The following is a 25,868-nucleotide window of genomic DNA, read 5'->3' on the forward strand; positions in this document are numbered from 1 at the left end:
GGACAGTAGATCAGAAGGGTTCCCTTACACAGGCAAACAGAGCAAGGGTGGGGCATGGGAGGGAAAGCCAGGGAGGGGGCCATGCTCAGCCCCTCTCCTCTCCCTTTCCCTCCTCCATCACATGCAGCCTCTTAGGAGCAAAGCTCCCATCGCTGTCTCAGGTGCGACCAGTTGACTCCTGGCCTCTCCATGCTTCATTTTTTGAGGAGTGCTTTCCTCTGTTTCTCACAGAGCCCTTTCTCTCACTTTTCTGCAAGGTTTCCTCTCTGTGCCTGAAAGGCTCTGCGCTCAAGGAGCAGAGAGCCCTGCAGGCTCAGCTGCAGTGACCTACATCGGCTCTCCTCTAGGCCCTGGCTGTGGGGGGCTGAGATTTCAAGATAGGAACTTGGGAATCTGGCACAGGTTACAGATGATGACTTCAGGGAGACAGTCTGCGAAATCTGCACCAAGGGACCGCGAGGCAGGGGATGCCACAGGACTGAGTTCTCACTTTGTCATTTGTGGACAATATCAGAAGACTCTCCAACCCCCGCAATGCAAAAACATTTCTGAGCAGTGACCCCTTGGAGAGGAGGCAGAGGCCTCTGACAGGCCTGGTCTCTATTCATTAGATTTGGGAGTAGTTTCTGCCCGTTCCCCATTCTTGCTGAACCCATCCCAGTCGGCTACAGCTGGGTGGAAAGATTTCCTTGGCCTTGATGTAGACCAACAAGTTCAGATTTCAGCTGATTTATTTCAGGAACATGGAGGGTGAGTAGAGGTAGTCAGATATGCAGAAATTCACTCCCAAGCTTTACTACAGAGAGACGTACTTCCTTAGACCCAAGGGTTCTGAGGAGGATCCAGAAGGAGCCCCAGGGCCAAATGACCATTTACAAAACCCTTACCTTCAGGACCCTGGCAGCTGAACCTCTCCTTCCAGCTACATGCCTTCTGGAACAGGGAAGGCAGGTTCTGTAATAGATTTTTTCCCCCTCTCTCACTATAAACCAGTGTTTAGGATGCCCACCGTCTCCATATTGTGGATGTTTTGCCCTGGCAAGGAAATCCTATTGTGGGGGTAGGAAATTAGGTGATGGTGACAGAGAATGATAGATGAGCCTTTTGCTTGGGGTGCGGGGTGGGGGGTGGAGAGAGAGAGGGAGGGAGAGAGAGACACGGAGAGAGCGCGCGAAAGCAGGCTATGCAGGATTGGGTGGCTCTCCTGTCCAAAGGGCTTCCCCTTGGCCAAGCCCCACCCCAAAGCCCAGGAAGTCCAGAGCTTGGCACCCAGCCAGGGTGAGAGCATTCCTCAGGACTCTGACGGGCTGTGGGGGATGGTGGTGGTGTTCCTACCACAAGGATGGGGGAGGGGAAGGAAACGCGCAGGGGAGGAAATGACCTCGGAGGGTAAGAGGTGGGGAACTAGTCCCAGTCCCACGAGAGAAGGGCTGAGGCTGGATGTCTTCCCAACGGCCATGCGAAGGGTCTGCAGCTTCAGAGCAAATGACCCCTAAGTCACCTCTCTGCTCAGGGTCACCACTGACGTCCCAAACTGTCCTCTGGAGGCTCTCTCTCTCCCCGCCCCCATCCCCCGCCCCCGTCCCCGTCCCCGTCCCCTTCCAACTCTGGGACTGTGGTTGAGCTCGGGAGCCCCCGAGTGGCGAGAATCTAGAACTGCAGCTGGGCTGGGGGAGGAGCCCATCGGGTCTCCCTCTGTCTCTCCACCAAGGCCCCTCCCTTTTCCTCCACTAGACCCAGGACTCTGGAAATAGCACCTGGTAATGGGAGCGCTGACAGATGCTGAGTTATAGGAGAGCAAGTGTCCCTAGTCCTTAACGGTCTAGCTTGATTGCTTTGGAGCTGTTTCCCTTGAAAATAGGTACCTTAGGACTCCTCCCATTCCCTTTGACACATCTCTCTTTAACATGCCCCTGGGTAGTGTGCTTCTTGGCTACAATGCAAGTCCCCTTGTTTGTGCCCCAAGATTTGTACTTCTTGGGCTATCTACTATTCATGACCTCTGTGACTTTGGAGGGGCAAATGGCACCCAACTATTCTGATTTTAAATTTACCCTTCCCTACCCTTCCTTCTCTGATCACTACCTGATGTACAACCCTTTCTCCTAGTCAGCCTCCAACTACGTAACTTCTGTCACCCCAGTTCCCTACCCAATCTCTCAACACCACATCTCATGTGGGGAAAAGGAGTGGGGCGGAAAATGGACAAAGCCCCGGTCAGAATTTTTCCCAAGGAAAACAGTTCCTCTGTTTAGCTTCACTTAACCTATTTTCTAGCTTTTCCTCTTTAGTCCCCTTGCTCTGCATCAAGCCTTCCCACTGGACTAATTTTTGCTGTCCTGCCCTCTCCCCCTTCCTCCACCATTGATCTCCCAGGGCTCTTCCCATCCAGGACAAATGTTCCCGACGTTGAGAGAGGAGTATTCTCCATTCTAGAAGTAATTTGTAGCTTGAGGAAACTGAGTCCAGAGAGGAAGAACTGTTTCCAGTGTCGTTGGGGAAGGGGAGGTGATGGAGGAGGCAAGAAGCAGAACGCTCACCCTAGGAGAGGCCACGTTCCCATTATCCCGCCCGTAATTAAAGAACTCAGGTGGTATTCGGGGATCTCAGAGAGCTCTGCCAGCATCATGAAGAACTCTAGGGGAAATGGAGTAGAGGCAACCAACTTTGCAGCTAGGGGTTAAAACTCTACCCAACTCCACCTCCAAAGCAGTTTTCTTTTTTTTCTAATTAATTAAATTAAATTAAATAATTTATTTATTTTTGGGTGTGTTGGGTCTTCATTGCTGCGCGGGGGCTTTCTCTAGTTGGGGTGAGCGGGGGTTACTCTTTGTTGCAGTGCACGGGCTTCTCACCGTGGTGGCTTCTCTTTTTGCAGAGCACGGGCTCTAGGCACACGGGCTTCAGTAGTTGTGGCACGCAGGCTCAGTGGTTGTGGCGCACAGGCTTAGTTGCTCTGCGGCATGTGGGATCTTCCTGGATCAAGGCTCGAACCCGTGTCCCCTGCATTGGCAGGTGGATTCTTAACCACTGAGCCACAAGGGAAGCCCCCAAAGCAGTTTTTTTAAATGATATCCTTCCTCTTGAATTTGCCTCATCTTTTTTTTTTTTTTTTTTTTTTGCAAAACAGCATGTTTATGAAAACTCATTTGATCCATTTTGTGATGACGCTTGAAATAGATTTACTAATTAAGACAACCAACACTCTGCTTTTACTTTTATTTGCATTTATTTTTTGCAGCATTTATTCCCGGGCCATAAGTTTTTGTTTTTTCAATTTCTTCTGGGATATCTTTTTCTTCTGGGCAACCTCCTCTTCTGGTTTAGGAGCAATCTGTTCTTCTTCAGTAAGGATCATCTCAATGTGGCAGGGAGAGCTCATGTATGGGTTGATCCGACCATGAGCTCTGTAAGTCCTGCGCCGCATCTTGGGGGCTTTGTTCACCTGGATATGCTCAATGACCAGGGAATCTACATCTAAGCCCTTAAGTTCAGCATTACTCTCTGCATTTTTGAGCATGTGCAGTAAAAATTCAGCACTCTTTTTGGGCCACCGACCCCGCGTCCAGCCCCACTGTTTGGCCTGGGCACACCTACCAACTCCACCATTGTAAGGACGGAATGGCACACATTGCTTCTTTAAAGTGACATCCTTCAGATACTTGGTGGCTTTTCGGATATGCATACCCTTAATGGCCTGGGCAGTTTCACGAGTGTTCTTAAAGTGAACACGAAGATTTGAACCTCTTGACTTGCATGATTTTGTGGGGTTTTCTGGGTCAAGTAAATAGCGAACCATTTTTAGAGGTCACCTCAGGCCGCTTACCGCAAAAGCTGCCTCATCTTTTAATTGTATTATCCTTAAAGTTATTAACCAGGGAGTTACGGTTTTGAAATCATTTTAAGCAGAGGCAGTCACGTTCCCCTATTGTACTCCAGTCCTCAGTCAACTTTCCTCTCCTCCCCAGGCTGCGGCTCCACATTCACCCTGAAGGGGGCACTTTTGTTCAGTCGTTAGTTGGTGCCAGCGAAAAAGGACCCCAAGAAGGAAATATAACAATTGGTCACGTGTTGGGGGTGGGGTCCTCGCAGAGGTTGCTGGGCCAGGGAAGGGAGGTCCACGTGGAGTGGGCGGAACTCGCTGAAAGTTTTGGCGGGGCTGGCAAAACGAGAAAAATAGCCGAATTTGAGTTGTGATTTTATTAAAAAAAAAAGAAAGAAAGGCAGCAGGGAGGGTGTGTCCTGCGGAGAGGCCCCCGCGGAGGGGAGAAGGGGAGCGGCACATGAGCATCCTGCTCGCGGAGGCCTGGAACGCAGAACAGGGTTTTTGCCAGAAAGCTCTGAGCCGGGGCAGGGCTTCAGAGCCGGAAACCTTTGTGGCTCCATGCTGGTTCCCCATCCCACATCCTCCCAAAAAAGGGAAAGGTGGCCTCTCCACCCGTGGTCTCATTTTGGTGCCATGTGGAGCTGGGTTAATGCCAGCCACGCAACCCGTCTTTATTTACCTTTCCAAGAGCCTCAGGAAGCCTCCCAGATGAGTACTCTGTCTCCGGGAAGAAGCCAAAACAAGTCTCTTTTTACTATACCTAGTTCGGCCCCACTCTTAATAGGAAAACACAGCTTCATACGGTCTTAAAGATGATCTATTTCAATTTTCTTTTTGGTCTGGGGAAACCAAGACCCAGACTGTTAAAAGGGCTTGCTACATGCTCTTTCCACACTATAGGCATTCCCTTCAAAGAATGTAGGTCATAGAAACAGAATTCTGTCATTCCAAAAAGTCTTAGAGGAATGGTGAAAGTGTTGGCTTCAACTACATCCATACACTTAGCCAGAGGGCAAATGGGAATGGTCATTATCCCATTAGGGATGAAATAGAGATTTGATTAGGGACTTGATTTATGGGTCCTATGGTTTTCCTAAGGCTCCTTCTCAGCCAGTAGGTCCACTTTCTCCCTCTTGTCCTTTACTCTTTGATATCTCACGTCCTTAGATATGTCCTAGTTCAGGGATTATCACAGTTTAGAACCTAATGGTTTGGAAGCAAGAATTCTCTTCCCTTTTTAGAGAGCTTCTCTTCCCAGGTTTCAGTTTTCTGGTGGTCTATCCACCTCATCCTGTGAATTGAGATCAAGAAGATCAGACCTCAAATCAAAAATTCCAGCCTTTTCGCTTTGGGGGAGAAAAGCATGTTTACTTAGCCTGGAGCAGTGAAATCCTAGACTTTGGATTTCAGAACTGTAAAGTTTTCAGGAAAAAAAATTGTGGGGGACTGATGTAAGCTTTTTATTTTGCCAAGTAAGGACATTAAAAAACTACCCACCACCGATTGCTGTGTACTATCACTATCATTTCACGAAAGTACATTTTAACATACACAAAATAGGAAGTATGTGATCTCTGAGTAAATGACAGTATTAAGCCACCCTGCATTAATTTACATGGGTGCATTTATTTGTAGACTTTTAAATGATGGCCATTCTTGGACTTCCCTGGTGGCGCAGTGGTTGAGAATCCGCCTGCCAATGCAGGGGACACGGGTTCGAGCCCTGGTTCGGGAAGATCCCACATACTGCGGAGCAACTAAGCCCGTGAGCTAAGCTACTGAGCCTGCGTGACACAACTACTGAAGCCCGCGCGCCTAGAGCCCGAGCTCTGCAACAAGAGAAGCCACCACAATGAGAAGCCTGCGCGCCGCAACGAAGAGTAGCCCCCGCTCTCAGCAACTAGAGAAAGCCCGCGTGCAGCAACGAAGACCCAGCAATGAAGACCCAATGCAGCCAAAAAAAAAAAAAGAAAAATGATGGCCATTCTGACTGGTGTGAGGTGGTACCTCATTGTAGTTTTGATTTGCATTTCTCTATTAAGCTAAGCTAAGTTTGTGTGTGTGTGTGTGTGTGTGTGTGTTGTTTTTTATTTATTTATTTATTTTTGGCCACGCCCAGAGGCATGAGGGATCTCAGTTCCCTGACCAGGGATTGAATCCTTCCCCCCTGCATTGGAAGCGCGGAGTCTTAACCATTGGACCGCCAGGGAAGTCCCACTAAGTATTTTTAAATAGTTGAAAATCTAAAATAATATTTCATGAAACATGAGAACATATGAAATTTAAACTTCAGTGTTCCTAAATAAAATTTTATAAAATGGTGGGAATGTGATCGCTGGTTGCAGCCTCACCCCAGAGCCTTTGCTTTCAAACAATGAGTCTGCCACCTGTCATTCCCTCTAAATCCCCGTACCACTGGTACCTTAGATTAACCACTCATCATCAGCCACCACTCATTCATTTACACATTGTCTTTTGTGCTACGGTGGCAGAGTTGAATAATGCAAGAGACTCCACGGCTGTCAAAGCCTAAAATACTTACTATGTGGCTCTTGAAGAATAGGTCCTGGTATAGACTCCAGAGCAGTGTTTTTCAAATTTGAGGTGCATCAGAATCATCTGGAGGGCTTGTTAAAACACAGACTGCTTGAGTCCCACTGCAGAGTTTCTGATTCATTAGGTCTAGAGCGGGGCCTGAGAATGTGCATTTCTAACAAGTTCCCAGCTGATGCTGGTGATGCCAGTCCAGGACCACACTTTGTCTAGTGAGGAAGAAAACATATGCAATTTGTTCATGGAATTGCCATCTGCCTGACCTTAGAAATCTTGACCACAAAGTCCTCCTTCTCCCTCACCCCCTCCTCACACTTTCTGTCGATCAAGAAATTCTGCAAATTACTAATAATGTGATAACTACACTCTCAAGCCTTAGATTAACCATTCATCATCTCTCACCTGGACTAACAGCCTGCAAGCTGGCCTCCTGCCTTCGGTGCAAAGATATACTGAAGTTAGCTTTCAAAAACACAAATCTGATCATTCCACACTTTGGTGGAAATCCTTCGATGTTTCACCTTGGCTGATAAATTAGTTGTCCCTCAGTATCCGAGGGGGATTGGTTCCAAGACCCTGCTCAGGATACCAAAGTCCTCAAATGCTCAAGTCCCTTACATAAAATGGCGTATATTTGCATATAGCTGACGCACATCCTCTAAATCATCTCTAGTTTACTTATAGTAACTAACACAATGTAAATGCTATGTAAATCATTGTCGGGCTTGCGGCAAATTCAAGTTTTCCTTCTTGGAACTTTCTAGAATTTTTTTTCCTGACTATTTTCTTTTTTTTTTAATGGTCAGCTTTTTAAATTAAATTAATTAATTTATTTATTTTTGGCTGCGTTGGGTCTTCGTTGCTGCACGCAGGCTTTCTCTAGTTGCGGCGAGCGGGGGCTACTCTTTGTTGCGGTGCGCAGTCTTCTCATTGCGGTGGCTTCTCTTGTGGCAGAGCATGGGCTCTAGGTGCACGGGCTTCAGTAGTTGTGGCACGCGGGCTCAGTAGTTGTGGCTCGTGGGCTTCGTTGCTCCGTGGCGTGTGGGATCTTCCCGGACCAGGGTTCGAACCTGTGTCCCCTGCATTGGCAGGCGGATTCTTAACCACTGCGCCACCAGGGAAGTCCCTTCCTGAATATTTTCAATTTGCAGTTGGTTGAATCTGCAGATGTGGAACCTGCGCATATGGAGGGTCGACTGTATCCATTTCTTAACTGGGCCTTCAGACCTTAACAATCTGGTCTCAACACACCTTGCTTGCTTTATCCCCTGTACTTCCCAGTATCCAAGCTAAAGTCCAGCCAACTTCTCCTATTTACTCCAACACATCCTTTTATCCCATGCCTAGGCAATGTTCTCACCTCTGTCTGAAATGTCCTCCTATGGCCTCAAACTTTAAGACCCACTTCAGTTGTCACTTCCTCAATTCCCTCCAGAGAGTATGTTCTATCTTCTCTGTGCTTCTAGACAACTTTATTTTCCCCTAGGTTTCACTAATTTTTACACTCTATTAATGTTATAAGACTGTCATTCTCAACCAAGCTAAAGGTCAAGGGTACATGCTTTCTCTTAATATAAACAGCTCATTTACTCATTCAGTGAATATTTATTAACTGCCTACTCTGTGCCAGGTATCGTTCTAGGGGCTAAGGATACAGCAGTGAACAAAACACAAAGCTCACATTCTAGTGTGAGAGGACAATAAACAAGGTCAATTACATCTTAGATGGTAATAAGTATATGAAAAATATAAAGCAGGAAAGGCAAGGGAGGGTATTTGGAAGAGGTTGTGCGTTTACACAGGGTAGCCAGAGAAGAAGGCATGATGAAAAGATGATATTTAGTAAAGAGCTGAAGGAAATGAGAGAGGAAGGTACGTGACTATCTGAAGAAAGAGTGACCCAGGTGGAGGGAACAGCAAGTGAAAGGACCTGAGCAGACACATGTTGGGTGTGTTTGAAGGACAGCAAAGAGGCAAGTGTGGCAGGAGGGGAGTGAGTAAGGGGGAGAGTAGTAGGAGCCAAAGTCAGAGAGCAGTCCCGGGGGCCAGATCCAACAAGCCACAATGACGATTTTGCTTTTACTCCAAGTAAGATGGGAAGTCATGAGAGGGTTCTGAGCAGAGAAAGAACATGTTCTGCCTCATATCTTATCAGAATCACTATGGCTGCTGTGTTGAGAACAGACTTAAGTGGGGGAAAGTAAAGCTTGAAACTGAGGGACTAATTACAAGGTTACTGCAATAAAAAAGTGAGATACGATTATGGCACAGATTATGACTCAAGGTGCAAGTTGTGGAGATGTTGCAAAGGTGTGTGATTTTGGATATATATATATTGAAGGGCAATGGGATTGAAGACTGATTGGATGTGGAGTGAGAGAGAAAGAGAGAAAGGCTGTAGAAGAAGCAGGATTTGGGTGAGGGAAATTCAGGAGTGTGATTTTAGAGGTACGTTTGAAATGCCTGTTACACATCCAAGTGGATATGTCTCCTAGGCAGCTGAATATATGATTTTGGAGTGAGGGGATGATCCCAGAAGATATAAATTTAGGAGTTGCCAGTGTAGAGATGGTATTGAAAGTCTCGACACTGAAAAAGATCACCACTATTCTATATGCCTCCTGCCACACACCTCCTTCGCTGGTATCCCTAACTCCAGTACTCCCCTTGCAGATCTGAGGCCATACAGTCTGGCAGAAGAGGGCTGGGGCTCCCTTGGCTTCTTAGCATATTCGCACCCATTTATTTAAAATTTCCAGTGCTCTGTGTTTTGGGGAGGTTTTCACATTAGGCCAAAGAATGTTAGTCATCTCCATCTCCACACAGACTGGAAAAAAAAAATCCCACCTCAACACAAAAGAAAAACAATCAATTAAAACTATTTAAAAGTTTTTCCAGGAGAAATTCTGTGAGGACTTGTTAGCTAAAGTTGCCTGTAAGTTAAGACAGACAGACACACAAAATGAACACTGAAGAGAGAGGACAAAGTGCTCAGCATAGGAGAATACCCTAACGTATTCCTATTCCCGGTAAAGGTAAAGGTCCCTTCCGAGACTTCCTTTGCCTCAATCCTTCATGAACCCCCAGAAGATGCTAGAAGCGACTTAAGAAGGCTGGGGAGATGGCCGTTGGGAAAGAACTGTCGGTAGTAGGCAATACTTCATTCCAGGGAGGTGGTGGCAACAACTCCCTAGGCAGCAGACATCATGGATTTTCCTCCCTCGGGGAACCAGAGGTCCCCTCCGTTTCTGGCCTGGATCCCTTAGAGACAAAGAACTGCATTCTCTCCCATACCAGTGTGGGGCTGCTGGGGAGTGCTGGGGGTGGAGGGTTAGGATTCTATGCCCAGGAAACACCCGTAGGCTCAAACAGGAGCCTGCATCCTGACTGGTCCAGGAGGCGTGCGGGGCCGCTGGGCCCCTCCGGCGAGGGCCAGGCCGGTTGCCAAGGTGCCCGGGGAAGGGGTAGTCCAGCGCAGGCAGGGTACGTGGACCGCTCGGTACACTTCCACGGAGGGCGCCTCAGCCTCCCGAAGACCCCTTCCTTCCTTTCAACTCCATTCTCTCACGCTCCTCTCTCCCGAGGAGCCTCCGCATTCGCCTTCTACCCGTCATGGCCCCAGCCCTTTCTTCACTCCTCCTGACCCTCCCCCGGCTCGCCCCTCCTCCGGCAGCCCACCTTCACCCCGCCGCTCCTCGGGCTTCTCGGTCCTCGCCCCTCATCCCCGGCCTCCCCTCGCCGGCCCCCCGCGCCCGGGGCCCCCGCGGCCCCTTGCCCGCCCTCCTAGAGGCGGCGGCGGCCCCTTTCACAATAGCGCGGCCCGCCTCCCTCCTCTCAGCTCCCGGTTCGCTCCCGCCCGCTTCCCTCCCGGCGCATGCGCCCTCCGGTCGGCGGCGGCTGCGGCTGTGGCGGCTCCGAGCGACTCCGTTTTTTTTAAAGGGAAACGCTGAGGCGCCGGGGGTGACTGTGGGGGAGGGGGACCCCGAGCCCGGAGACCCCCGGGGGAGGCGACAGACCCCCTCCCGGAGTAGGAGGGCTTTGGGCGGACCCATCCCTCCCACCCCCTCCTGAGGAGGAGGGGGGGGAAAATGGAGGCTCGGGGCGGCTGAGGAGAGCTCCGGGGCGGGGGGCCGGGGCGGGGAAGGGGGGGTGTGGGGTGGGGAGACGAGGCGGGCCCGGCCGGGCCAGGGGGGGCCGAAGCGAGCTCCGGGGATGAGCTCGGGGGCGGCTGGGTGCGAACTCCTGCCTCTGAGGCGAAGGCGGCGGCGGCGGCAGCAGAGGCGGCGGCGAGGCCCCCATGGGCCGGCGGCGGGCCTCAGCCGCGGCCTCCACTTCTCCGCACGCCGGCGGGATGGCGCCCGGGCCCCGGAGGAGCCGCGCTAGCCAAGGCCTGCTGCCGCGCTGCTGAGGCGAGCCCGCCAAACTCCCCTCCCCCTCCTCCGTCCTCGACCCCCCGCACCTCACCCCTTCCCCACCCCCTCCTCCGTTTCGGTCCCCGGCGCTGCTCCGGACCACTATGACCATGAGATCCGCAGTGTTCAAGGCGGCCGCGGCCCCTGCCGGCGGCAACCCTGAGCAGCGACTGGACTACGAGCGAGCTGCGGCGCTGGGCGGGCCCGAGGACGAGCCCGGGGCGGCCGAAGCCCACTTCCTCCCCCGGCACCGTAAGCTCAAGGAGCCGGGGCCTCCGCTGGCCTCCTCCCAGGGCGGGAGCCCTGCGCCCTCCCCGGCCGGCTGCGGCGGCAAGGGCCGGGGCTTGTTACTCCCGGCCGGGGCGGCCCCCGGGCAGCAGGAAGAGAGCTGGGGCGGCTCGGTGCCCTTGCCCTGTCCGCCCCCGGCCACCAAACAAGCTGGCATTGGGGGGGAGCCAGCGGCAGCCGGAGCCGGCTGCAGTCCCCGACCCAAGTATCAGGCGGTGCTGCCCATTCAGACGGGCTCTCTCGTGGCGGCGGCCAAAGAGCCTACGCCCTGGGCTGGGGACAAGGGTGGGGCGGCTCCCCCAGGTGCCACCGCCTCGGACCCGGCGGGACCCCCACCACTACCTCTGCCCGGGCCGCCACCCCTCGCGCCCACCGCCGCCGCCGGGACCCTGGCGGCCAGCGAGGGCCGATGGAAGAGTACGAGGAAGAGCCCTCTCGGGGGTGGCGGCGGCTCGGGAGCCTCCAGTCAGGCCGCCTGCCTCAAACAGATCCTTCTGCTGCAATTGGACCTCATCGAACAGCAGCAGCAGCAGCTGCAGGCCAAGGAGAAGGAGATCGAGGAGCTGAAGTCAGAGAGAGACACGGTACGGGAGGGGTTAATCTGCGTTCGGGACGAGGAGCGAGTTGTGCGCATGCTCGGGGGAAGGGGGCTGTAGGAGGTTAAGGTATCCCTGGGTTAGGGGTAAGGAGGTTGGCCACCGGCGAAGGAGTCTTCTCAGTTGCCGGGTCCTTGGGAGCCAGGCCCACAGACACGTTGGGTTGGAGGGAGGGGTTAAAGGGCAACCTCCCGGGGGAGGGGGAGGGGAGGTTTCAGGTGCCAAAGGGTTAATTTAAAATGACAGCCCCAGACGTGTGGGAAAGACGTTTAGAGTGGGAAAAGACCTGATTTGTGAGGGGTTGAAAAATGAAAAGGTGGGATACATATGTGGTGGCTTTTTGGAAGGGGTTAACTTAAAGAGCTTTGCGTTAGAAATGCATTCTGGAGGAGAGGGCCATAGCAGCTGTTGCTCTAAGCACTGCTGTAGCATCTTTAGACAGAGTAGTAGGTCTTTTAATGGGCAGAGGGGTCGAGGTGATTCACAGTGGAACCCTATTACAGCTTTTTAAAATGAGATTAAGAGAATCATCACCTTTGATTTCAGACAGTTTTTAATATGAATCTGAGTTATAAAACATGACCTGCTAACCAGCTCCCTTGTATAAGCATGGTGTTTAGAGGCTGGAAGGTTTTTAAGGCATCAGGGGAAATTAAGCTTATTAAATGTATTAAGTAGACCAAAATTTTTTCCCCTGTATTAGAATCTTAAGGTAGTAGGGAAGTCATTTATTATTTCTTTGTACTTCTGAGGAGCACGACTATATAGGGTTGTTTTTACGGCAGCAGTAGCTAAGGGCACCTTATGTGTTAAAACGTATTCCTCCAGATATCAGGAAGGCTGTGGTGGTGGGATATTACTGTGCTAGCATACCTTACAGCTGCCTAAAAATAAACATGGTTTCTACAATTGTTGTGTTCAGGCTGCAGCAGTCTCTCTCTCTCTTCCTCTCTCTCTCTCTCTCCCCCTCTCCCTCTCTCTCTCCCCCTCTCCCTCTCCCTCTCCCTCTCTGGCGTTGTGTGCGCCAAGGGCTGAGCAGGAGAGCAGAGGGCTGTTCATTTTGTTTGCTTTCCAAATGAATCTCTCCAGGCAGCGACTGTTTTATTGGAGAATGCATTCTGCAAGGTGGAATGGGAGCTGGGGCCGGTCTCATTAAATTATCTCATGGTGTTGATTTGTGGAAGTTACTCAACATGGAGGTGGCACTGCTCAGCTACTGTACTGCAGTCTAGGGGTGTGATGGTACTGTAATTACAACACATCGTGTCCTTATTTGGGGGCGGGGGGAGGCGGGAAGAGAACGACCAGTGAAGGAGAAGAAGTCAAGGAAATGTCACCCACAAACCGTGTTTAAGTAATGTTAAGGCTGTGAATCAAAACAGAAGGAGATGAAATGAGAATGTGGCTGACAGGGGGGCTCTCTGCTGATTGTGGAGGTTTCTGTTCAGTTCCTGAGGTAATGGCCCCTTTGCAGACTTTCCTAGGCAGGAAAAGCGGGGTGAGTTAAGGATAGAGTGTCAGTCTGAACTTGGCATTCATTGCCTCTGTTGTGTATTGCAGTCTTAGTGATGCTTAAGCTTGTTTCTCTTATTCCAGTTGTTGTTTGGCCTCTCATGAAATCTATGCAGCTAAGTGGATGTAATGAAGTCAACATTAATATCACTGTCTAACCCAAATAAAATTGTTATTATAGAGTATAAGTAGCACATTTGGCATCTTTTCTCAGAACATTTTAAAGTGAACTTTTCAATGATAATAGACTTACATTTTCTGTTTGATTATGTGTTCCTCCCTTTAACTAGAATTAAAAGACTTTGTTTTCAATATTCAGACAAATAGGTATAATTTTTTTGTTATCTCAAATGCAAAGCAATATGTATATTTGATGATTGATGGGATTTATGGGTACTGGTTCTTTTATAATTCTTCCAAATTGAGTGTTCATTGTTTAGGTGGCACCTCCCCACCCCCACCCCACCCGCCTTCAAATAACACTGCAATCCCTAGTGGCACTGTGATTGTGTGAGCTTTTAATTCCTTCTCAATGTACTGTGTGGACTTTGTCCTTGTGTATAGTGTTTTGGAGTGGAAGTAGAGAGGATAGTGTTTGGAGAAACTTAGGGCCTCCTAAAAGAACATTAAGGTTAATTCTGGAAACTCCCAAACTGACTTGGAGCCACATGGTTAGCAGTAGCAGAGACCATGCCATTTAAAAGGCATGTTGTGGCCCCTCCCAGTGAAGAGGATTTTCTTTCAGAAGAATGAACTACAAATTCCCCCATGCCCCTCCCCAACTAGGTTAGCCCCTAAAATTAAGCAGTGTACCTTGTCTTCTCTATTGTGTTTAAGAAAATCTATTCAGATTAATGTCTGCCTGTTAAAAATAAGTTGAATTGCTATGGTTCATGGAAAGAGGCAGAAGACCATACTGATTCACAAATGGGGCTAAGCACCTGTGTTTAATTTTTTTGTTTTTTAAGTCTGCATTTTGCCACTGTCTCTTTTAGCTCCTTGCTCGGATTGAACGTATGGAAAGGCGGATGCAGCTGGTAAAGAAGGATAACGAGAAGGAAAGGCACAAGCTGTTTCAGGGCTATGAAACTGAAGAGAGAGAGGAAACGGAGCTATCTGAGAAAATTAAACTGGAGTGCCAGCCGGAGCTTTCCGAGACATCCCAGACTCTGCCTCCCAAGCCTTTCTCCTGTGGGCGGAGTGGAAAGGGACACAAAAGGTGTGCTGATAACTTTGTTACACTGTCTGGACATGAGGTTACTTGTTTCCGGTGACTGAGAGTAAGGGATTAGGACTTATGAATTTGTTTTAATAGAACTATGTCTTGAATCATGAGGTCTTCTGTGCTGAGAAACTGTCTTGAAACATTCTTGCGCAGACTATGTAAGTCTGTTAGGAACATTTTGGTCACAGTAGTAACTACAGAATGCAGAGTACATCATAAAGAGAGTGGGCAACAAATGTGACAGCTGAGTTTCTTAAAGAAAACTATAGCCCTTCACTTCAAGTTAGGAAGTGTTAAATTCCTTCATTGCATCAGGCACTGGTAGACATTAAAATGTAAGCTCTAAGTGTCCTTGGACTCAAAGAGATTAGTCTAGCTATAAGGATGGCATAAGTTTTGAAAACTCAGAATTCAACTGCAATAAAATATGCAGATAGACAACAGTGATACAAACTATTCAGAGATTAAAGATTATTGTGCGTTAGAATAGTGAAACTTTAAGGAGGAGATGGATCTTGAAAAAGAAGTGTAGAATTTAGATTGGTAAAAAGGAGAGGAGTTGGCATTCTACAAGTGTGTGTGTGTGTGTGTGTGTGTAGACTGGTGGGAGAAAGAGAGTCAGAAGATAGCAAAAAAAAAAGAAATAGAGATTGTAATTAACATGGTATAGGATTGGGGGGGTAGGAGTAAGAGACTGGTCTCTGGTTGACAGGAATGAAACAGGCCACAAAGTAGAGGCCTCTAATGTTAGCTAAAGGATCTTGAATAAAATAGGAACCTTTTTAGATTTAGTAGGCAGTAGGATACTAGTAGAGGTTTTAAGCATGGAAGCTCACTTGTTCAACAAACATTTACTAAGGGCCTATTATATATACTGTTAAGTGTGAGGCTGTTCCTGCTCATGACAGCCAAATGAACCCAGATATTTAGATACTTGAATACTGATTATTTTGAAGCAAGCTAGTTCTCTTGCCCCAAAATGTAATCAAATCAGATTTTATTCAAGAGTCAATAAATTCTATAATGTTTTCTTCCCTATCTAATAGGAAATCCCCATTTGGAAGTACAGAAAGAAAGATTCCTGTTAAAAAGCTGGCTCCTGAATTTTCAAAAGTCAAAACAAAAACTCCTAAGCACTCTCCTGTTAAAGAGGAACCCTGTGGTTCCTTATCTGAAACTGTTTGTAAACGTGAATTGAGGAGCCAAGAAACTCCAGAAAAGCCCCGGTCTTCAGTGGACACCCCGCCAAGACTCTCGACTCCCCAGAAGGGACCCAGCACCCATCCCAAGGAGAAAGCCTTCTCAAGTGAGATAGAAGATTTGCCGTACCTTTCCACCACAGAAATGTATTTGTGTCGTTGGCACCAGCCTCCCCCATCACCGTTACCATTACGGGAATCCTCTCCAAAGAAGGAGGAGACTGTAGCAAGTAAGGCATAGAGAACACTTGCTCTTATACCCTAGTGGTGGCGGTCAAGCTAACAAGTGTGAAAATGCCTTTGGCATTTTTAAAAAAGTGCAATCAATAAAGCAGAGTTCTGTCAAGAATGAGTAAGTTAACAGCCAGAGACAGACACTGTGCAGGCATTGCAAATAGATGGAATTACAGCAAAATGTGCTCAATGTATTTGCCTGCTTACAACACTGGGAGATGTGTTTGCCAGTAAGTTGCTCATCACAAGAGCACCAGACTTGGGGGTGTAATCTCCGGCAACTTGCATGCCCTCTGAAAGAAGGGTTTTCTGTGCTGTGAAGTGCATAGAACTTATACTTTGCCATGCACGACTGTTCCTGCAATTGATATTGTGTGAAACCTGGGAGGGTGGTCTTTGGGTGTTCTCAGGGGCCAATGGTAATTTTTGGGTTGGGGAGCCAGCTTGGGGTGGGGAATTTCACCTGGGCCTCCGCTCTTTAACTATATAAACATTTATCTGTATCTCTATGTCCCGGTCTGGGGGGCAGGAGGAATCTGCCAAAGACCAACAGTCTTACTTTATCTTACGATACTTCACAAAGGTTCTAAATGTGAAGAGTTTACTTGGATTGCAGTAGCCCATTGGTTGTTCATATATTTAAATAAAATGGTCTACAAACTATTTTTCAAACAATAAGGACTATCTTGGGATATCTGAGCTGCTTGGGATGGGTGTGGGGTATGGGACCTTGGTCTTCATTCCCTTTTTTTTCTTCATGGCTTCCACACAGAGATGCTCCCCTATCTCCTACATCAACCAGTAACTGGAATGTGCCTTCAATCGTGTAATGTTAGTCTGTGACAGTCACAGCAGGTGCTCCGGGGTGATGGTGGGGAAGCCTTGGATAGAGTCACAGCCCTGAGTTTCTAACGCTGTGTCTTGCCCTAGTAGGGATGGGGATGGGAATCCATTCCAGTAAGACAAGAGCATTCTCCAGGCTTTGTTTGGCTGTTCTGGTGACAAAATTAAGTGGGGAAGATAGATTACTCTTCTTAATTATCTAAAATTCATTAGTCCTTACACTTGAGTACATGAGATAGACCAGGACCCTGATCTAGGTTCAGGTTTTTTGTTGGTTCAGTCAGTTGAACAGGTTCATCCTTAATGGTTAACCTTCTTGCTGCCATGGCAATGCTGTGTAACAAGAGAAACCGTGAAGCAATTTCCCATCCGGGATTGGGAAATGGCTTAGTCCGGAGCTGTTCTGTGTGACTGGCTGTTTTTGAAAACCCTTTCTGCCCTAGTACAGAAAATTCCGAACACCTCTAATATTGTGGGCCTAGCAGTACAGAAAGAGTCTGATGGGGGGAATCCCAGTCCTTTGAGGACCCTGAGTTGTGAATAAACGTGTGAATCCTTATTCTTGACGCCCCTATCTCAAGAGGAAGTCTCAATGGCTTGTTTTAAGGAAGCCAAAGTCTTTGTGCATGTTGTTCAGGCTGGACCAGCAAGGTAGTTTGTTTGGAGGGAGGAGGGAGCTGTTTAAGAAGACTACATATGTAAGTTTTGAGAACACTGATCTTTTATTTGAAAACTAGGGTCAACTTTTACTCACCTGCCATGTTCTGAGTTTAAGGTTTGATATCCTTGGCCATCAACTGTTGCAGGGAAACCACCCTAAATAATGAAGAAAAGAAGTCGTCTCAGTGTAAAAAAAAAAGTGGTGGGCTTATTTTCTTTTCTTTTGTCTGTTGTTCCCTCTTCCCCTCCCCCAGAGAGAAATTCTCAAAAGAACAACTCAAAAAACCAAAATGGCTTCCTAGTGAGAACTTCAGTGATGATCCTTTCCTCCATTTTGGGTATGGGCTTTTTTTCTTTTTACACTGAGGTGATTCTTCTTTCCTGCATTATTTAGGGTGTCTGATGCCATCAAGTGTTGCAGGAGAAACTTCAGTCTTGGCTGGTGAGTAGAATAGGAATTGTGCTGGCTGGGCCTGGGGTGGGGGTTGGTGGGATGGTGGATGGTTGGGAGCTGCATTCCCCATCAGTTGGATGGGGGAGAGTGAGATTCCTTGGTGTATGATTACACTATAGACTTCAAAATGACTACCAATTTCAGTTGTTTTTCAGGAACTGCAATAGCATCCATTATGTGAATTGTCAGGTATTGGTTTAGGGTTTTTTGTGATCCTGTGTTTGGCAGACTGCAATGGCATTTTAGGTTCTTTTAATACCATAGCAAGGACACTGAATATGGCTTCAGGTGAGGCCATAGAATGGATTCCTATCACTTGGTAACTTTGTCTTATCTGGGAGAGATCTCTTGTCCTAGTGAATAGTAGGTTGTGTGACCTTGGATTTAAGGGTGGTTCCACCCCTCCTCCCTTTCTTTTTCTTTTTCTTTTTTCTTTCCAGTTCCTTCTTGGAGGGACCACTCAGTAGAGCCTCTAAGGGACCCAAATCCTTCAGACCTTTTGGAGGTAGGTACCTAAGACCTGTCAGTAGAAGGGAGTGAGAGACAGATAGAAATGGGGCTGTTACTTGAATATGTCATCGTAACTGTATGGATGGGTTAAATAGAACTTTGAAGCAAGAAGGTAACTTGAGAGATTATCTAGTCCAACTCCTTTGTTGTATAGATGAGAAAACTGAGGTCCAGAGTGGCTAAGTGATTTATTAAAAAATAAATAACTAGGGAATGTTCAAAACAAAGCTAGATTTCATGCTAAGTAGAAAAGTTAGCGTGTACCACTCAGCAACAGAATTATATATTCCAACCTCATTTGACTGTTAAAAGTTTGATACTTACTTTAAACTCAGACTCTTATAAAGTATAGAGGTAGGGAGGGTTTGTGGCAGTCTCAAGGGTTGTTTCAGTTTGATGTGACTTTCACCTTGGAAAATTATAGCAATGATTTTGGAATATGGAGATTCTACAGGGTAGGGGTGGGGAAAGGAGTATGTGTTTTGTTGATTTTGTTACCAGGAGGTTCCTATGATATCCATAGAACTCACAGACTCAGGTGGGACCTGAAGGTGAAAGATTTTACATTCCTGGAAGCTGGAAATGAGTATACACGTGTCACACGGTGATAAGTAGCTTATCAGCTGCTATTCTTTACACAGAACCTGGATGACAGTGTGTTTTCGAAGCGGCATGCAAAACTGGAGCTGGATGAGAAGAGAAGGAAAAGGTGAGGCTAGAGATGTCCATTCTGGGGACAACTGAGCCCTTATAGGACCCTGACCTCTCTTATCTATGCTGAGGGGAGCTCTGGAGCTCTTAATACTTTTAAATTACTGGCTTCCCAATTGGTTGAGTATCAGAGTTTGAAGTGGTGGTTGTTACACACGTTTGGCCTCTTTTTCTTCTGGGGAACACCAACGCATGATCTAGACTGCCAGACCTACACAGCTCTTCCCTAACCAAGCAAGCAGTTCTCTTTACCCCCCTACCCCGCCCCACCCCCCATCCCCCATCTAGAAGACTCAGCAAAGATCTCCCTAGCATCTGGATTGTGTGAGTTGCCTTTATAGAGCTGGTTTTCAGTAATGTTGGGTTTGTTTGTTTTGTTTGTCTGGTTTGTTTTTCCCAGATGGGATATTCAGAGGATCAGGGAACAAAGAATTTTACAGCGACTGCAGCTCAGAATGTATAAAAAGAAAGGAATTCAGGAATCTGAGCCTGAGGTTACCTCATTTTTCCCTGAGCCAGATGATGGTAAGTTTTGTTTATCTAAAAGAGTACAAGGCTCCAGGATACAACTTGCTCTGAATGAATGCAGTATTTTGGAACAGGTATAGTTGCTAGACATTTTCCATCTGTGTCACTAACAAGGTTCCATTTGGCTTTCTTCCGTAGTTGAAAGTTTGATGATTACCCCCTTCTTGCCTGTTGTAGCATTTGGACGACCATTACCAAAACTAACTCCACAGTAAGTATAAAGTTTTTTTCCCCTCATCTCTCAGGTAGTCTGCGCTTCACCTCCCTTCCAGACTTCATGAAAGCCTAGATATAAGGTGGGATAGCTGGCTTAGGGATAGCCATGGCTCTTTGACAGAAGTGAGGCTGCCTGGGCCACTAGTTTTTGCAGTGATAAGATTCCCAAGCCAGGAATTAGGAGGATTGCTTTTTGAATTAGAAATAGATTATTCAATCACTTTTTTTTTTTTTTTAATTAATTAATTAATTTATTTTATTTTTTTTGGCTGTGTTGGGTCTTCGTTTCCGTGCGAGGGCTTTCTCTAGTTGTGGCAAGTGGGGGCAGCTCTTCATCGCGGTGCGCGGGCCTCTCACTATCGTGGCCTCTCTTGTTGCGGAGCACAGGCTCCAGACGCGCAGGCTCAGTAGTTGTGGCTCACGGGCCTAGTAGCTCCGCGGCATGTGGGATCTTCCCAGACCAGGGCTCGAACCCGTGTCCCCTGCATTAGCAGGCAGATTCTCAACCACTGTGCCACCAGGGAAGCCCATATTCAATCACTTTAATAGCACACCGTTGCTCTGGCTTTGAGGCAGGAAAGACACTCTAAACTTGGGACTTGGGAGTCATGGCTAGGAGTGGTAAAGGGCATAGTGTCTTTTTTTGAGTTAGTCTCATGTCCATACTGAGTTTCTTCTAGTCTTGCAGGTTGATTTCCGTATCCTTTTTTGCCAGGAATTTTGAGCTGCCCTGGTTGGATGAGCGTAGCCGATGCAGGTTGGAGATCCAGAAGAAGCAAACACCTCATCGGACATGTAGGAAATAGCTGTGCTGGCAAGAACCTTCTGTCTTCAGATAGTTGTAGCATGCCATTCCCAGAGAGTGGCAGAGACCTGTATATGTGACCGATGTCCTCATGTATGTTATCATTCGTTGGTAATGCCCTTCCATACTCCCCTGATCTTGGTTTTGTTTTCATCACTCTGATTTCACAAATACTCTTTCACTGGGCTAATTGTGAATTATGGAGGGTGATTGGGATTTCTTTTCCCTTTTTGGGGAAATGAACTCTCAAGCTAAATCTATAGGATGGCAGATTTGGAAGCTTCAGGGGTCTGCTTCTCTACATTTGCCTATGTTAAAAGGGTAAAAGGGCTCTCTTCATTAGACTTTTGGAAGATGAAGCAACCCCTGCCTTTAGAGCTGTGCCTGCATGGCACTCGTCTTGCCCTGGTATACCCTTCCTTATAGTGTGAGTATAATGGTTTTTACCCCAAAACAAAACAAAACAAAAAACCTCACCATGAGCTTAAGGACCAGATGAGGAATAACAAGTGACGTGATGAAGCAAGTCATCTTCACAGGGTAGAAAAGAGATTGGAGAGTTGGTAGATAAATATCTGAAAAGACAGTTCTCTTAAAACTATCCTGTGATATAGCCATGTGGGAAGGGATGTTTGGCTGTGATTATTTTCTTAGTTAATGGGTAACTGAATTTCTTCTCCCACCCCTCAAAGAATAAAATCTTCTGAAAAGAGACTGAGGATGGTAAGTTTGGGACCAGTTATGGCTCTAAACAAAAGCCGTTGGTGTCTGGGGATGGCATGCCAGATCCTGTATAGATGTCTTTGTGTCACATCACTTCTCCAGTATTCCTTAGTTGGGTTTTATCCTTTTAGCTGAGCTCTTGGTGGTGGGATAGAGATTTAGGGAGGGTGGGGGTGTGTGTGGAAATATGTGCTTCCTTTGGCTGGCAAATGTCTACATCTTGAAACAAACAGATGTACCTAATGAGCTTCTCCGTTCATTTTGTAAAAATAGATTTGTATGTGTACCATCTTAGTTCCCCCCTCCCCCCCACCCCCCACCCCACCCCCATTTTGTTAAAAGAATTTCAGGACAGCACTCCAGGCCACTTTGGTCTCAGTGTAAGATCCCTGTAACTATCTGGAAGGAAAATAGAGCCAAGACCTCTGGTCTTAAATATATAGGAATTGCCTTTCTTTAGTCTTCAGGACTATTGTATGAAAACAAGTAGGGGTCTAATCTCCTAGAAGGTAGGGGCTTTTATCCTTGAAGAGAATATGTCCCCAGATTATTAGCACTTTTAGAGGAGAAGCCAAGGTATGTAGGGTGTGTGGCCGGCCCATCAGTGGAGCATGAGAGAATGGGATACCACTGTGGGAAGGGAAGAAAAAAGTTCCTCAGGGGCCTCCCACTGCTAAAGCTTTTTGTGAGATGTTGATCTGTGCTCCCCGAGTTTGACTTTTAAAGGAATTACTCCGGCAGCACATGTAGTATTCTTGGATGATCTTGCTGCTCTTATTTCTCCTTTGTGTGTGTGTGTGTGTGTGTGTGTGACTATGGGTTTTCATTTGTAACTCCATCTGCTTAGGAGAGTGGGCTCTCCACAAGGGAACCTGCTGTGAACTTCATTGCAGCAAGAATGTAGAGAGAAATAGGACTTATTCCACTAGGGGCTCTCATCTCACACCTTAAGGAGAGGAAGGAGATTTCTAGAAAAACTGGGCCAGATTTTCTTCGTTCTCCATCATTTTAATATGGCAAGCTGTTTGGCTTTCCTACTCTGACCTATGTTATGTTCCTTTATAATGTGCCCAAGAAGAAAAAGACCAGTCAGTATCTCTTTTATTCCTTGATTCCTCTCAGTTTCTTCTTGATTTTCAGCATTTGTCAGATTCCTAATTTGGATATGCATTAGCAAATTTAGCCTTTATGTTTGTGCCTATCCAGCAGACTCCCCAGATTTTGAACTTGAGTTAGACTAAGAGGAATCCATGGGTGCTATCTGGCCAGACTTAAGTGGATTCTATTTCCTTGGTTCTCCCTCTACCTAGGACCTCTTATTTTATTGTCCCCTCTTCTAGATCAGTTCTCCTTTGATTTGGATATGTTGAAGTTTTGTTGAGAAGGAGGTTGGAGAGTAGATTAGCAAAGTTCCAAGAGCAAAATTACAGTGTGTTGAAGTGTGGGGGGAAAATTAGTCTTATTTTTTCCCTACATGGGATACAACACTGTGAAATTCAATCTTCAACTGAAGGACCTGCAATTCTCCTAAAACACAGTTCTTTGTTTCTTTCCTTAACAAAGTTTAAGCTAGTGTTAATAAATTAAAAAGAGAAATTGCTTGTCTGTCCACTTCAGCTTTGTTTTATGCCCATTTCATATTGTTGTCTGTGTTGTAATTCATACTTTTGATACCATTTCTGATGTGTAAAATTGGTTGTCTTGTAAATATCTTATAAAGAGTTCAATTGTAAATAAACTATTGTGGCTGTTAATTTTGAACTTCTGCTTCAATTTATTAGATTTATTGGGAAGCATTAAACAATTCTGCTTGTATATTTTAAAAGACTAGGAAAAGAAATCCATTTTCACAAAATAGAAAAACACCATTTTCCCTTTTATATGAGATATCAACTTCCATTTGTGTATGAACACAATGTATGTTTCATCCCTCTTTGTCCTGTGTTCTTCCTTACACATAATTGGCAACTTTAAAAACAAGAAATGATAGGATACCTGGTGCCTGGTGTCTAAATTAGTAAAACCTCAGTTGGAAAGACCTTAGAGGTCTTCTAGTCTGACTCCAATACATGATTTCCCTTTGACAACATTCCAGACAAATGAAGTCCAGCTTCTCCTTTTTTTTTTTTTTAATTTTATTTATTTATTTATTTATTTATTTATGGCTGTGTTGGGTCTTCGTTTCTGTGTGAGGGCTTTCTCTAGTTGCGGCAAGTGGGGGCCACTCTTCATCGTGGTGCGCGGGCCTCTCACTATCGTGGCCTCTCCCGTTGCGGAGCACAGGCTCCAGACGCGCAGGCTCAGTACTTGTGGCTCACGGGTCTAGTTGCTTCGCGGCATGTGGGATCTTCCCAGAACAGGGCTCGAACCCATGTCCCCTGCATTGGCGGGCAGATTCTCAACCACTGCGCCACTAGGGAAGCCCCAGCTTCTCCTTTAACACTTTGTTTTCTCCTATACATTTTTTTCTAAATGTTAGAAAATTCTTCCTCGTTGACAAAATCTAACTTCTTGTAACTCGAGCCCACTGGTTCTTACTTTGCCTTCCAGGGTTATGAAAAAATATCAATTCCTCCTTTCCTCATAGTCCCTCAAATAGTTAAAGTTTGCTGTGGCAATCCCAATCTTCATGGTTAACATTCAGAGATTTTACAATTGTTCCTCAAAAGAAAGGATCTTGAATGTTTCAGTTCTCTGGATGAGAGAACAATTTGCTCATGTCCATTTAAAAATTGAATCCAGGGCTTCCCTGGTGGCGCAGCGGTTGAGAATCTGCCTGCCAATGCAGGGGACACGGGTTCGAGCCCTGGTCTGGGAAGATCCCACATGCCGCGGAGCAAGTGGGCCCGTGAGCCACAACCACTGAGCCTGCGCGTCTGGAGCTTGTGCTCCGCAACAAAGAGAGGCCGCGACAGTGAGAGGGCCCACGCACCGTGATGAGGAGTGGCCCCCGCTTGCCGCAACTGGAGAAAGCCCTTGCACAGAAACGAAGACCCAACACAGACAAAAATATATATATAAATAAAAAAAAAAAAAAATTGAATCCAGGGGCTTCCCTGGTGGTGCAGTGGTTAAGAATCTGCCTGCCAACGCAGGGGACACGGGTTCGAGCCCTGGTCCGGGAAGATCCCACATGCCACGGAGCAACTAAGCCCGTGCGCCACAAATACTGAGCCTGCGCCCTAGAGCCGGCGAGCCACAACTACTGAGCCCGCGCACCTAGAGCCCGTGCTCCACAACAAGAAAAGCCACCGCAATGAAAAGCCCGCAAACCGCAATGAAGAGTAGACCCCGCTCGCCGCAACTAGAGAAAGCCCACGCACAGCAACAAAGACCCAACGCAGCCAAAAATAAATAAATAAATTTATTTAAAAAAAAAAAAAATTGAATCCAGATCAAACAACTGAAAGGCAAAGTGGCAGACTATCACTTTCCTTATTTAGACACTAAACTTGGCAGCTTTACTATATCAATTTACTTTGAGATAGGATCCTCTGGGTCTTTTTTTTTTTCTTTCTGTTAACTTATTAAATCACACATCCTCCATTTTGAACTCGGGCAGTTGGTTTCTGGAGCTGTATTTACAAGTTGTCACATTTGACCACTTGTTTAACCAGTTGAGATCTGTTTGGATCCTGATTATATCTCTGAAGGCATTCAGAATACCTTCTAGTTTCATATTGTCTATAAATTTGATAAACATCAGTATCAAACATAGCATTTGTAAAAGCATTACACAGGACAGAATCCTGTGCTATGATAGTGACCTTTCTCTGGTGTGTATTATTAAAATGTGTACTCCCGTAGGTGCACTAATAGCTTACGCTTCTTATATGTTTTTATTATGGTACAAAACAAACATACCGATTTTTTTCATTGCTGAAAAATGTGTTGCCAAAATCTCAGCATTCCCTCATTTACCCGTCTGGCATGCCCTTAACAAGAAGGAAATCATGTCAGGTTATTGAACCAAATGCCCGTTCCTATGATTATCTTTTTTTAAATCGGTTCTAAATCTTGGTAAGATTACCATCATACCAGCCTGCACTTTGGGAGAGGTGATGGCTGGGGTGGGAAGACACGTGAAGGGGGAAGAGGAAATGAGAATACAGGGAAAACACTGTAGTGCTGCAACACTAAATCCTCGGGCTTCACTACGAACAACTGGTTCCTCCTCCGCCCTTTAGCTTAAAATGGGCTGGTGTTAACAAATCTGATGCAGCACAACGGCTTCAGAGGTTTCCCTTGATTCGTGATTTTACCAAGCAAACGAATTCAGTCAAACGATCTGCTTCAAACATAGGTAGAAACGAAAAAGAAAATCATGAAACAACTCCAATGCCGCAGTGAAGCTGTGACAGGTCAAAGATATCCACTCGGAAAGCCCAAGATGGCCGAGCGTGGAGCCGAAGGAGGCTGCCCGAATGCAACTCCCCTCGCCCGGTGCCCTACCGGGGGAAGTCAGGGGCCGCGCCACGCCCCCTACGCCACCGCTTTACGCAATCCCGCTCGCCCGCAAACTTGCCGCAGCGCGCCAGCCCCGCCCCCAGCGCCTCCCCCTGAAGAGCAGGGC

At 47.0% G+C, this 25,868-nt stretch overlaps 1 protein-coding gene and 1 pseudogene across 5 annotated transcripts; one reads left to right on the forward strand and one right to left on the reverse strand.

The window, feature by feature from the left end:
• Nucleotides 1-3,210: 3,210 nt before the first annotated feature.
• Nucleotides 3,211-10,195, reverse strand: LOC309618958 (large ribosomal subunit protein uL22 pseudogene; annotated as a pseudogene). 2 transcript variants are annotated; one of them, XR_014249843.1, is made up of 3 exons: nt 10,058-10,189; nt 6,369-6,588; nt 3,211-4,159 (listed from the first exon to the last, which is right to left on the reverse strand). The product of XR_014249843.1 is annotated as a large ribosomal subunit protein uL22 pseudogene (transcript). The 2 variants fall into 2 exon arrangements; XR_014249844.1 differs by lacking the exon at nt 3,211-4,159 and adding an exon at nt 4,186-5,117 and having other exon boundaries at nt 10,058-10,195.
• Nucleotides 10,196-10,573: 378 nt separating this feature from the next.
• On the forward strand, nt 10,574-23,049 carry MSL1 (MSL complex subunit 1). Of its 3 annotated transcripts, none has more exons than XM_082373491.1 (9): nt 10,574-11,663; nt 14,183-14,406; nt 15,459-15,841; nt 17,743-17,790; nt 18,243-18,307; nt 18,954-19,021; nt 19,424-19,548; nt 19,690-19,762; nt 20,483-23,049. In XM_082373491.1, the coding sequence occupies exons 1-9, from the start codon at nt 10,896-10,898 to the stop codon at nt 20,571-20,573; spliced, it is 1,845 nt and encodes a 614-aa protein (XP_082229617.1). In that variant the 5' UTR covers nt 10,574-10,895; the 3' UTR covers nt 20,574-23,049. The 3 variants fall into 3 exon arrangements, with proteins under 3 accessions (XP_082229617.1, XP_082229618.1, XP_082229619.1); XM_082373493.1 differs by lacking the exon at nt 10,574-11,663 and adding an exon at nt 12,448-12,917; XM_082373492.1 differs by lacking the exon at nt 17,743-17,790.
• The last annotated feature ends 2,819 nt before the right edge of the window (nt 23,050-25,868 follow it).

The sequence above is a fragment of the Balaenoptera borealis genome, assembly GCF_965194805.1.
Source record: "Balaenoptera borealis genome assembly, chromosome: 20".
NCBI classification, from domain to species: domain Eukaryota; kingdom Metazoa; phylum Chordata; class Mammalia; order Artiodactyla; family Balaenopteridae; genus Balaenoptera; species Balaenoptera borealis.

What these genes read in the sequence shown, in the direction of transcription:
- MSL1 (XM_082373491.1), top strand. Translation starts at nt 10,896, where the DNA reads ATGACCATGAGATCCGCAGTGTTCAAGGCGGCCGCGGCCCCTGCCGGC. An exon ending in GAAGGAGGAGACTGTAGCAA is followed by an intron (nt 15,842 to 17,742) that starts GTAAGGCATAGA and finishes TGCATTATTTAG; the next exon opens with GGTGTCTGATGCCATCAAGT. An exon ending in TTACCAAAACTAACTCCACA is followed by an intron (nt 19,763 to 20,482) that starts GTAAGTATAAAG and finishes CTTTTTTGCCAG; the next exon opens with GAATTTTGAGCTGCCCTGGT.